This window comes from Marmota monax, unplaced genomic scaffold (assembly GCF_021218885.2).
Source record: "Marmota monax isolate L192 unplaced genomic scaffold, Marmota_monax_Labrador192_F-V1.1 WCK01_AAM20220418_F8-fsc00061, whole genome shotgun sequence".
Lineage (NCBI taxonomy): Eukaryota > Metazoa > Chordata > Mammalia > Rodentia > Sciuridae > Marmota > Marmota monax.
Window position 1 is genome coordinate 20,296,418 of NW_026695230.1, and position 12,647 is coordinate 20,309,064.

Genomic DNA, 12,647 nt, shown 5'->3' on the forward strand with positions numbered 1-12,647 from the left:
TAAAGATTGCTGCCAGTTCCCATTGGGCAGTGCCTCCAGACTTCATTGAACTCTACAAAATTCAAAACAATAAAAGGCTATGAACAGAGGATTGATAATGGGAATATGTTTCTCTAAAGGCCTTTGATTATTTTTCTTTCCTTTGACTCTCCATAAATTATCCTAGTGACACTCCTTATTTGTACTGGAAGTGGGAGAGGATGAGCAGCTGATTAGAAGCTAACACCATACCTCTTGTGAAATTATGGGTTCAGATTAGAAAATGTACTTAGTTTCCTCTTATTCAAGAAAAGAATATTATAAAGGGTAAGAAAACTGATGATAATGATCACTACCACAATATATCAGCTATGATTAATTTGACATATGCTATTTTTCTTTGCATCTGATGTCATTTACAGGTATCATCTTGTTTAGTTCTCCCCATGATTCCCTGACACAAAATACTACCAAGATCTGCTTTTATGGAAGAGAAAGCTTTCAATAAATTTATTAAATTCCCGTTTGTTTGGAAGTTAATAAGCAGAAGAGTCCAAGATTTGGAAACAGTTTGAAACTAGGCTATGTGACATTGATTTGGATCTGACTGTGCAATACTTGCTAATGGAAGTAGTGTTAGAAAGATAAGGCCTGAGGAGAGTAAAAGGATCTAGAATAGACAAAACTTCCTCACAGGAGAGTAAGTCTGTAAGATTTGCACTACTGGGATTTGATACTTTCTATGAAACTGTGTTAGTGTACCTACTTCCAAAAAAAAAGTAGAAAAAGAAAGAGTGGAACAAAACAAAACATGCATTAGCACCCAAGTATTAGTAAATATTGCTGAGTGTGGTGGCTCATTCTGGTAATCCACAAAATTTAGGAGGCTGAGGCAGGAGGATCACATGTTGAAGGCCAACCTGAGCAACTTAGTGAAACCCTGTTTCAGAATCAAAATAAGAAAGGCTGGATTGTAGCTCAGTGGTAGAGCAATCCTGAGTTCAATCCCCAATGCTGTTGAGGAAGAGAGAGACATGGTAGGGGAGGAGGGTTAGTGGAGGAGGGCATTATATTATGCATGTTGTTGCATATATTGAAGTTAACTGATGCCACATGATCAAAAGCCTCCACCTCAAATCCTACTCTTGGTCTTCCTGGCATGGCCAGTCCCTATCCTAAGACTTGGTATTTCCAATCCCCACTTAAAAAATGACACTCCTACCAGGTGTGGTGTAGATTACAGCCCAGGAGCCAAGAGCAAAAGTCAGAACTCTCTTGGGGCAAAGCCAAATTCTTTAGTATACATTTGTTCATTTAGTTACAAAGCTATCATTTTTCACTGCTATATCTAATCATTTTACCTCATTCCTTATGTGGGGCCCCTGAACTCAGTCATAAATTCATATCTCCCAATAATCAATTTTGGTTTCAGTCTAATCTCTTTGAAGCATGAAGTGTGAAGTGATACCAGCAGCTGATCACCAGGTTGCACCCTTTTCTTTAGCAGGGTGTGTGTGCAGCCATCTAACTGCAAAGACTTCAAGTTCATCAATTTAGCCTTTGCTTACTATGGTTTTAAAAAAATCAATTTGTGTATTATACACTCTATGTCCATAAAGGCAATATGTGCAGAAAGAATGAGCAAAACAGGCTATTTATGTGTGGCACCAAGGAATGGGATAGAGTCTTGATTCCGTTCTTAGCCTTCTGACTTTAGATAAGTTACATCATCTTCTGAATTTTGGTTTCATATATAAGTTAGCATAGTACTATCCACCATAGTATTGGGTGGGGTAAATGAGGTCATGTATGTCTGAAATATTGTAGGTGCCCAGCAAGGATGTTTTCCCCTTACTGCTTCCCAACTTATTCTTCCTTCTCTCTTCCTAGATCACAAATATGTGACATTTCACTCCCTAACCCAGTATGCTCCACTCAACTTGTGTGAGTCCAAATTCCAAGTCTAAACATACACTGCAAACACTTACCAAGATTTCCTCCTCTGTCTCAGAGAGTCATGTAACAACTGTGCCTTCAGTTCGTGTATATATATGGTTGGAAAAAAATCATCAGTTACCTTCAAAGTGTTAGTAAAGTTGAGGTAGGGGGTTAGTAATGAAGTCTCTAGGTGCCAGAGAATCTCCTGTTCAAGTGAATAGTAATTCCCCCTTGTCATTACATCAGCTAAAGAGAACCTTTAGGGAAATCTCTGAAGATTCTGACTCTGACTCAGTCAGTTGTCAGTTCTTGTTATTGCACATAATATTTATGACAAGACCCATTTTATCTTTTGCTCTCCTTTCTGAACTTTCTGTCAGTTTATGAACTACTTGGAATAATCCTTTGGGAACTATTGGATATTTATATAATCAGTAACTGTTTTCTGTTTATTTTCACAAAAGGCATATGATATACAATTTACTATTTAAAAATTTACAAATCAGTGAATTTTTTTTGTTTTGCAATTATCACTGCTATTTAGTTTCAAATAGCTTTCATTACTCTAAGACTAAATGCTATATCCATTAAGCAGTCACTAACTTTCTTTCTTCCTTTCATCTCCTGAGAACCACTACTCTGAATTCTGTTTCTATAAATTTTCTGGTTTAGCTTATTGTGTATGGTTTATAAATGGAGTCATGCAATATGTAGTCTTTTGTGTGTGGCTTCTTTCACTTCGCCTAATAGTTTCAGAGTATATACATATTATAGCATGAAGCAATATCTCATCCCTTTTAATGACTAGGTAGTATTCCATTGTATGGATATATCATATTCTATTTATACATTTATCAGTGGATGTATATTTGTATCGTTTCCAAATTTTGGCTATAATAAATAGTGTTTCTGTAAACATTTTTTTGCACAAGTTTTTATATGAACAGCTGTTTCTAAATCTTTTGCATATATACACAAAAGTGGAATTTGGGGTCTTATAATTCTGCTTGGCTTTCTGAGGAAACACCACATTGTTTTCCATAATGACTGCAAAATTTACATTCTCACAATGTGTGAGTTTCCACTTCTCACAGCCTCTCTAAGATGTGTTATTTTTGAACTTTTAAAATCGCAGCAATCCTAATAGTTTCCTAGTGGTATCTCACCGTGTTTCAGATGTGCATTTCCCTAATGACTAATGATACTGGGTATCTTTTAAAGGGCACTTGGACATTTTTACATGTTCTTTAAATAAATGTGTATTGAAGACATTTGATCGTATTTGATTGTTTATTTTAGCATTGCTAAAGTTGTTTATTTTACATTCCTGAATTGTAAGAATTCTTTATATATTCTAGCTGTTAGATTTTATAATATATATATGACTTCTCAATAATTTAACTTATCCTATTGATTTTATTTTCACTCTTTTGATAGCATTTTCTGAATCACAAAAATGTTTGATCCTGATGAAATACAACTTATTTATTTAACTGCTTCATTTCTATAGTCCCACTTAAGAAGCCAAAGATGAGGTCATGAAGATTTATTCCTATAATTTGTCCTAAGAGTTTTATTATTATAGTTGTGTTTAGGTTTTGATCTAATTTAAATTAATTTTTGTATATAGTAGGGATATCCACTTGTGTTTCTATCATTTGTTGAAGAGATTATTATTTCTTCCAGGGAATGATTATGGAAGGTTGTCATAAATATGAGTTCATTTCTCAGTTTACAATTTTATTCCATTGATTTATGGAACTGTTTCTATACTGACACCACTCTTTTTAACTTAATTTTATTTTTTTATTTTTTTGTTATACAAAACGTTAGGATTCATTTTGACATTGTCATCAAAAAAATCATCATAAAAGCCTGGAATATAATTTGTGCTAATTCAGTCCCCAGTACTTTTCCTTTTTCCTCCCTTCCTCTTTCCCCTGTTCTCTTCCCTCTACTGATCTTACTGCTATTTACTTATATATATTTTTATTGGTTGTTCAAAACATTACAATGCTCTTGACATATCATATTTCATACATTTGATTCAAGTTGGTTATGAACTCCCATTTTTCCCTCGTGTACAGGTTGCAGGATCACATTGGTTACACATCCACGTTTATACCTACTGCCATACTAGTGTCTGTTGTATTCTGGTGCCTTTCCTATCCCCTACTATACCCCCTCCCCTCCCCTTTCCTCCCATCTTCTCTCTCTACCCCATCTACTGTAATTCATTTCTCTCCCTTGTTTTTTTTCCCTTTTCCCCTCACATCCTCTTATATGTAATTTTGCATAACAATGAGGGTCTCCTTCCATTTCCATGCAATTCCCCTTCTCTCTCCCTTTCCCTCCCACCTCTCTTCCCTGTTTAATGGTAATCTTCTTCTCATGCTCTTCGTCCCTACTCTGTTCTTAATTACTCTCCTTATATCAAAGAAGACATTCAGCATTTGTTTTTTAGGGATTGGCTAGCTTCACTTGCATAATCTGCTCTAATGCCATTCATTTCTCTGCAAATGCCATGATTTTGTTATTTTTTAGTGCTGAGTAATATTCCATTGTGTATAAATGCCACATTTTTTTATCCATTCATCTATTGAAGGGCATCTAGGTTGGTTCCACAGTCTAGCTATTGTGAATTGTGCTGCTATAAACATTGATGTAGCTGTATCCTTATAGTACACTCATTTTAGGTCTTTGGGGAATAGTCCAAGAAGGGGAATAGCTGGGTCAAGTGGTGGTTCCATTCCCAGCTTTCCAAGGAATCTCCAAACTGCTTTCCAGATTGGCTGCACCACTTTACAGTCCTACCAGCAATGTAGAAGCGCACCCTTTTCCCCACATCCTCGCCAGCACTTGTTGTTGTTTGACTTCATAATGGCTGCCAATTTTACTGGAGTGAGATGGTATCTTAGCGTGGTTTTAATTTGCATTTCTCTGATTGCTAGAGATGATGAGCATTTTTTTGTGTGTATTTGTTGATTAACTGTATATCCTTCTCTGAGAAGTGTCTGTTCAGGTCCTTGGCCCATTTGTTGATTGGGTTATTTGTTTTCCTATTGTTTAATTTTTTGAGTTCTTTGTATACTCTGGATATTAGGGCTCTATCTGAAGTGTGAGGAGTAAAACTTTGTTCCCATGATATAGGCTCCCTATTTACCTCTCTTATTGTTTCTGTTGCTGAGAAAACCTTTTTAGTTTGACTATGTCCCATTTGTTGATTTTTGATTTTAACTCTTGTGCTATAGGTGTCCTATTAAGGAATTTGGAGCTCGACCCCACGAAATGGAGATTAGAGCCAACTTTTTCTTCTATCAGTTGCAGAGTTTCTGGTTTGATATCAAGCTCCTTGATCCATTTTTAGTTAACTTTTGTGCATGGTGAGACAAAGGGATTCAGATTCATTTTGTTGCATATGGATTTCCAGTTTTCCCAGCACCATTTGTTGAAAATGCTATCCTTTATCCATTGCATGCTTTTTTTCCCTTTGTCAAATATAAGGTAGTTGTAATTTTGTGGATTGGTCTCTGTGTCCTCTATTCTGTACCATTGGTCCACATGCCTGTTTTGGTACCAGTATCTTGCTGTTTTTGTTACTATTGCTCTGTAGTATAGTTTAAAATCTGGTATCGATCTACTGCCTGTTTCACTCTTCCTGCTTATAATTGCTTTTGCTATTCTGGGTCTTTTATTTTTCCAGGTGAATTTCATGATTGATTTATCTATTTGTACAAGAAATGCCTTTGGGATTTTGATTGGCATTGCGTTAAACCTATAGAGAACTTTTGGTAATATCGCCATTTTGATGATGTTAGTTCTACCTATCCATGAATAGGGTATATTTTTCCATCTTCTAAGATCTTCTATATCTCTCTTTAGGGTTCTGTGGTTTTCATTGTATAAATCTTTCACCTCTTTTGTTAGGTTGATTCCCAAGTATTTTATTTTATTTTTTGAGGATATTGTGAATGGGGTGGCTGTCCTCATTTCCATTTCAGAAGATTTGTCGCTGATATACAGGAATGCCTTTGATTTATGTGTGTTGATTTTATATCCTGCCACTTTGCTGAATTCATTTACTAGTCTAGAAGTTTCTTTGTAGAACCTTTTGGGTCTGCTAGGTATAGGATGATGTCATCCGCAAATAGTGCCAATTTAAGTTCTTCTTTTCCTATCTTTCTGCCTTTAATTTCTTTTGTCTGACTAATTGCTCTGGCCAGTGTTTCGAGAACTGTGTTGAATAGAAGTGGTGAGACAGGGCATCCCTGTCTTGTTTCATATTTAGAGGTAATGCCTTCAATTTTTCTCCATTAGAATGATGCTTGCCTGAGGCTTGGCATAGATAGCTTTTACAAAGTTGAGGTAAGTTCCTGTTATCCCTAGTTTTTCTAGTGTTTTAAACATAAAGGGATGCTCTAGTTTGTCGAATGCTTTTTCTGCATCTATTGAGATGATCATATGGTTCTTATCTTTAAGTCTATTGATGTGGTCAATAACATTTATTGATTTCCTGTATATTGAACCAGCCTTGCATCCCAGGGATGAATCCTACTTGATCATATTGCACAATTTTTGTGATATGTTTCTGTATCCTATTTGCCAGAATTTTATTGAGGATGTTTGCATCTATGTTCATTGGTTTATAGTTTTCTTTCTTTGAAGTTTCTTTGTCTTGTTTCAGAATCAGGGTGATGTTGGCCTCATAGAATAAATTTGGAAAAGCTCGCTCTTTTGCTATTTCCTGAAATAACTTGAAAAGTGTTGGTATTATTTCTTCTTTAAAGGTTTTGTAAAACTCTGCTGTATACCCTTCTGGTCCTGGGCTTTTCTTTGTTGGTAGTCTTTTGATGGCTTCTTCTATTTCCCCCATTGATATTGGTGTGTTTAAGTTGTGTGTATCCTCCTGACTCAAATTGGGCAAATCATATGACTTAAGAAATTTGTTGATGTCTTCACTATCTGCTATTTCATTGGAATATAGTGTCTCAAAATAATTTCTAATTATCTTCTGTATTTCTGTAGTGTCTGTTGTGATATTGCCTTTTTAATCCCGTATGTTAGTAATTTGAGTTCTCTCTCTTCTTCTCTTCCTTAGCATGGCTAAGGGTCTGTCTATCTTATTTATTTTTTTGAAGAACCAACTTTTAGTTTTGTCAATTTTTTTCAATAGTTTCTTTTGTTTCAATTTCATTGATTTCATCTCTGATTTTAATTATTTCTTGCCTTCTGCTACACTTGCTGTTGTTTTGCTCTTCCTTTTCTCGGGTTTTGAGGTGAAGTGTAAGATCATTTATTTGTTGGTTTTTTCTTTTTTGGAGAAATGAACTCCAGGCAATGAATTTCCCTCTTAAAACTGCTTTCATTGTGTCCCTTAGATTCCGATATGTTGTGTCTGTATTTTCATTTATCTCTAAGAATTTTTTGATTTCCTCCTTTATGTCTTTTGTAACCCATTGATCGTTCAGTAACATATTGTTCATTTTCCAAGTGATGTAGGATTTTTCCTTCCTTCTTTTATCGTTGATTTCCAGTTTCATTTCATTATTATCACATAAGATGCATGGTATTATATCCACACCTTTACAATTTTTAAGGGTTGCCCTATGGCTTAATATATGGTTTATTTTTGAGAAGGATCCATGTGCTGCTGAGAAAAAAGTATATCTGCTTGATGATGGTTGATATATTTTATATATGTCGGTTAAGTCTAGGTTATTAATTGTGTTATTGAGTTCTATAGTCTCTTTATTAAACTTTTGTTTGGAAGATCTGTCCACTGGTGAGAGAAGTGTGTTGAAGTCACCCATAATTACTGTGTTGTGGTCTATTTGATTCTTGAACTTTAGGAGAGTTTGTTTTATGAATGTAGCAGCACCATTATTTGGTGCATAAATAATGATAATTGTTATGTCTTGTTGGTGAATGGTTCCCTTTAACAGTATATAGTGTCCTTCCTTATCCCTTTTGATTAACTTAGGCTTGATGTTGATTTTATTCGATATGAGGATGGCCACCCCTGCTTGCTTCCGAGGACCATGTGAGTGGTATGATTTTTCCCAACCTTTCACCTTCAGCCTGTGTATGTCTTTTCCAATCAGATGTGTCTCCTGAAGGTAGCATATTGTTGGATCTGTTTTTTTAATCCAGGTTATCAGCCTATGTCACTTTATTGGTGAGTTTAAGCCATTAACATTTAGGGTTACTATTGATATATGGTTTGTACGTCCAGTCATGTTTGATTATTTATCTATTTATTTATTTTTAATTTGGTTTGTTTTTCCCTCTGTGATTTAGTTTTTTTTTTCCACCCTCGCTTTACTGAGGTACTTCCCACTGTTGGTTTTGGTTGTTGTTTTTCATTTCCTCTTCATGTAGTGTTTTGCCCAAGATGCTTTGCAGTGCTGGTTTTCTGGCTGCAAATTCTTTTAACTTTTGTTTATCATGAAAGATTTTTATTTTGTTGTCGAACTTGAAGCTTAATTTTGCTGGATACAAAATTCTTGGTTGGCACCCATTGTCTTTCAGTGTTTGAAATCCGTTGTTCCAGGATCTTCTTGCTTTCAGCATCTGTGATGAAAAATCAGCCATTAACCTAATTGGTTTACCCATGAATGTAATCAGCCTCCTTTCTCTTGTAGGTTTAATATTCTCTCTTTGTTCTGTATATTGGATATCTTCATAACAATGTGTCTTGGAGTTGGTCTACTGTGGTTTTGTATGTTCGGTGTCCTGTATGCATCTAGAATTTGGATATCTGTTTCCTTTTTCATATCTGGAAAATTTTCTAAAATTATTTCATTCAACAGATTGCTCATTCCATTGTTTTGTACCTCTATACCTTCCTCTATTCCGATAACCCTGAAGGTTTTTTTTTTTATGTTATCCCATGTCTCTTGGATGTTTTGCTCATGGTTTCTTACCAACCTTTCTGAGTTGGCTAGACTCTTTTCAAGATGATATATTTTGTCTTCACTGTCTGACGTTCTGACGTTCATTTAGAGTATCTACTAGTGATACTCTCATTTGAGTTTTTAATTTGGTTTATAGTTTCCTTCATTTCTAGGATTATTGTTTGATTTTTTTTTCTAATCTCTATCTCCAGGTAGAATTGCTTATTTGCTTCTTGAATCTGCTTATGTAATTCATTTTCAATGTGTTCTTTCATTGTTTGCATTTGCTTTCTTTTTTTTTTTTTCAGGAGAAATAATTTTATTTGGACCCAGAGTTGAAGAATGAGAGTAGGACCTGAGATAGCATATTTTGTTAAGGAGTAAAGATTAGCTTACAAAAGGGCAGTCAGAGATCATCAGCCAAGTGGACTCTACTTCCCAGCAGCCTTGCTGTTAGCAAATCAATAAAAGGACTGCTGGGAAATATATTCACCACTAATTCACCCCAGTGTGCCATCATTACAAAAGTGTACAGGGTTTTCATCATAGTGAAATTTCCACAAACCCCCCTTTTAAAAGGAAATTTTAAAAGATCACATTTTACAGAACTTAAACTTGTCTTCAGCATTTAGCTCAGAGGTCTCACCATCTTCAAAAAGCAGCTTCCCTGCTAAACTTTTCAGCTATAAAATCTATCAAGCAGTGAGAAGGCTGCCTTTGCTAGCCCATTGCAATCCTCTTCCCATTTTCCCTAGCCAGTCAGGACTGAACAGCAGGGTAAGGCTCAGGTGGGGACAGGATGGAGGGGCACAAGGGCTAAATTCCCCCAGTACAACACGGCAGCTGAAGCTTGATGGGACAGCAGAACTGGTGAGACTTCAGGGGAGGGTCCAGGCCCTGTATTCAGTCAGAGTCACTGCTGGAAGAGGAGGAAGAGGAGGAATGCTTGCCATGCTTGTGGTGTTTGTGCATCTTTTTATGAGCTTTCTTCATTTTCTTCCGCATCTTCTTGTCCATTATCATTCCTGGGCCTACCATGCCAGGAGCCATGGGGTTCACAGGAGGCATACCAGGGGCAGGTGTTGGGTATGGAGGAGGGTAGGGACCTGAGGGTTGATGTCCTGGATATCCTGGTTGTGGAACAGGATAAGGGGACACACCTGGAGGAAAACCTGGCATCCCCTGGGGAGGTCCTGGGGGAGTGGGACAGGGACCAGGAGGAAAAGCCGGATTGAAAGGTGGTGGATGTGGTGGATACCCAGGATTGGAACCTCCAGGGTACCCCAAGTTGGGGGGATGTGGATTTGGCCCTGGGTGCCCGGCACTGGGATTCCACATGTTCAGGTGTTTCCTCAAGCCTTCTCACAGTCGCCTGGGCTTGATCCATCCTCCTCCAGTCTCTGCATTTGCTTTCTAATGACCTCTTTAAGATTCCATTCCATCTGAGTAAGGTATTCCTTGAGTTCTTTATCTGACCATTTTTCTGATGCCTCTAGGTTCTCCTGTAGATTTAGGCTGTCCTGCATTGTTTGTACTCCTTTTCTTCCTTGTTTTTTCATGATGCTCATTTAACTTCTGGCTCTGTTTGACTCTGAGTTAGTGTTTACTCCTATAAATTTATTTTGGTTTTGTATATCTCTGGGGTCTCTCCTATGTGATGGGAGACTATGTCTAGAGATGTTGAGCTTTATTGTACTTTAAAGCAGATCCATTCGTTTCATAAAATGCATATGGATTCTGATGACATATAGCGATGTGCCTTTTGGTCTTGGCACTTTATGTTTAGGTCGGGTGATGTGAAGTTATAGGGGTTGGTATATCTTGGCAACCTTGGAAGATTGCTCTACTGAAGGGGGATATTAACAGGAGAATGGTCCGAGGTATTTGGGGGTATCTAGGGACTTGGGAGCACTATAGATCGCCTCGGAACATTTAACTATATACATTTAGTAAATTACACATAAACGGAATCATAATGCTTGGGAGGAAAGGTTTAAGAAGGGGAAGGGAGAAGTCACTAAACAGAATGAGAGAAAGGAGAAAATAGGTAGAATACAAGAAAAGTGAAAAAAGGAAATGGAAAAGAAATGAAAAAAAAAGATAAATGCATTCTTAAAGTTCGATTAACTTCTCTTCCAGTAGATGGAGCTGTGCCCACTGGGCCAAGCTTCTCCTCTCAATATGAAGGAAACAATCCCTGTGAGGCGGCTCTTCCTCCCCCACTTTGTGGATCTCCAATCCTGGTCACCCAGGGCCTTTCCTGGTCTCCAGCCTCCTCCCCGCTTCTCTTGCTAGCCAGGCCCTGCTCACCGGTGACTTTCACCACAGAACTAGCTACACACCAGGCCTGCTTCTCCCTGGGTCCCTATTTTCTTGAACGACTGGGCACTCTCTCTGTTTGCCATTCACCAAGACCCCAAGGTTGTGGTGTGTGGGGATGGGGGCCATCAGCTTATTTTGCCTGATTCCTCCGGCAGCCACACCCCTGGGAGGTGGTGAAAGAGGCCTCAGTTTTCAGTGCTGGTAGGAGTGGTAGCCGGGGGTCAAGTGCCCCTCCTGACAGACTTGGGGCTGACAATCATGCTCACGGAGATCTGGGAGGGGCCCTTGAAATTTCCTGGCTGTGTGGAGAGGGGGGGGCGAGGGTCACACACCTGCAGTCAATGCTCTCACTGCAGAGCTATCCCATCTGCCGAATTCTGGTGACATCAGTTCTCTGCCATGGTGGACACTTTTATCTCTGCCTGGGTGTCCGATGGGAAGGGTGGGTCCAGTCTGTCTCTCCCTGGTCCCACCTCAGCTCTGGGTCTGCTGGCCTATGGAAACTGAAGAGTTGTTTCTCTATTCCGCTCAAGCATCTCTGTAGCACTGAGTTGTAGTGGTTTGGTGGTGGAACACAATCAGCCAGAAACTGCACATGGGGCCGCCTGAATTCACCCACGCCAAGCTCAGTGTGGCCTCTGAGAGGCTTAAACTGCTCACTCAAGATCCACTTCAGCCCACCATTGCCAAATGTTCCTGAGCAAACAGCGTTCAGTCCGTCTGGCATCTGTCTTTGCCAGTGCAGCTGAGGAGGTCACAAGATTGATCTCTCAGCACCCGCCACCATGTTGAAATTTCCCCCTTTTCCAAATATTCACTCCCTATAGTGCACATGACGATGCCTACTCTCAGAAAAACGCCTAAGGATCTTCACAAAGCTGCCCCTGCTTACCTTAAACATTGTACCCTGGTACTCTACTCTCTACCTCCTTCTTCTAAAGAACCAGCTCCTAATGCCTCATCAATATCATCACCATACACAGGTCTTTCTGTTATTATCATTGCCTAAAAGGAAAGATTTCATTCTCCTGTTTTCTGCACCTTTCTTTTTTGCTATTAGATTTCTATGTTCCCTGACCTAACAGGACTTTAGGAAATTATAGCATTTTTCCCTTCTCACAGTAACACCTATGCTTAAGTATCATTTGTTCAATTTCATAAATGGGAAAACTGGATGCTAGCGAGTTTATTTTATTTATGTTATTTTTTAAATATATGACGGTGGAATGCATTACAATTCATATTACACATATAGAGCACAATTTTCATAACTGTGGTTGTATATAAAGTATATTCACACCAATTTGTGTCTTCATACATGCACTTTAGATAATGATGTCCATCACATTCCACCATCCTTGCTAATCCCCTCCCACCCCTCTGCCCTATCTATAGTTGTCTATTACTCCCATACCATATCCCACTTGTTCATTCACTTATATTTTGTCCCTTTCCCTTTGTTCTATAATTACTATTATGACATTCACAGAGCCGCTGCCCGCGCCTGCAAGGTAG

At 38.2% G+C, this 12,647-nt stretch overlaps 1 protein-coding gene across 1 annotated transcript; it reads right to left on the reverse strand.

The window, feature by feature from the left end:
* Nucleotides 1-9,108: 9,108 nt before the first annotated feature.
* LOC124088541 (proline-rich protein 13-like) lies at nt 9,109-10,208 on the reverse strand. The gene has a single exon (XM_046438231.2). The coding sequence runs from the start codon at nt 10,146-10,148 to the stop codon at nt 9,714-9,716; it is 435 nt and encodes a 144-aa protein (XP_046294187.1). The 5' UTR covers nt 10,149-10,208; the 3' UTR covers nt 9,109-9,713.
* Between the last annotated feature and the right edge of the window lie 2,439 nt (nt 10,209-12,647).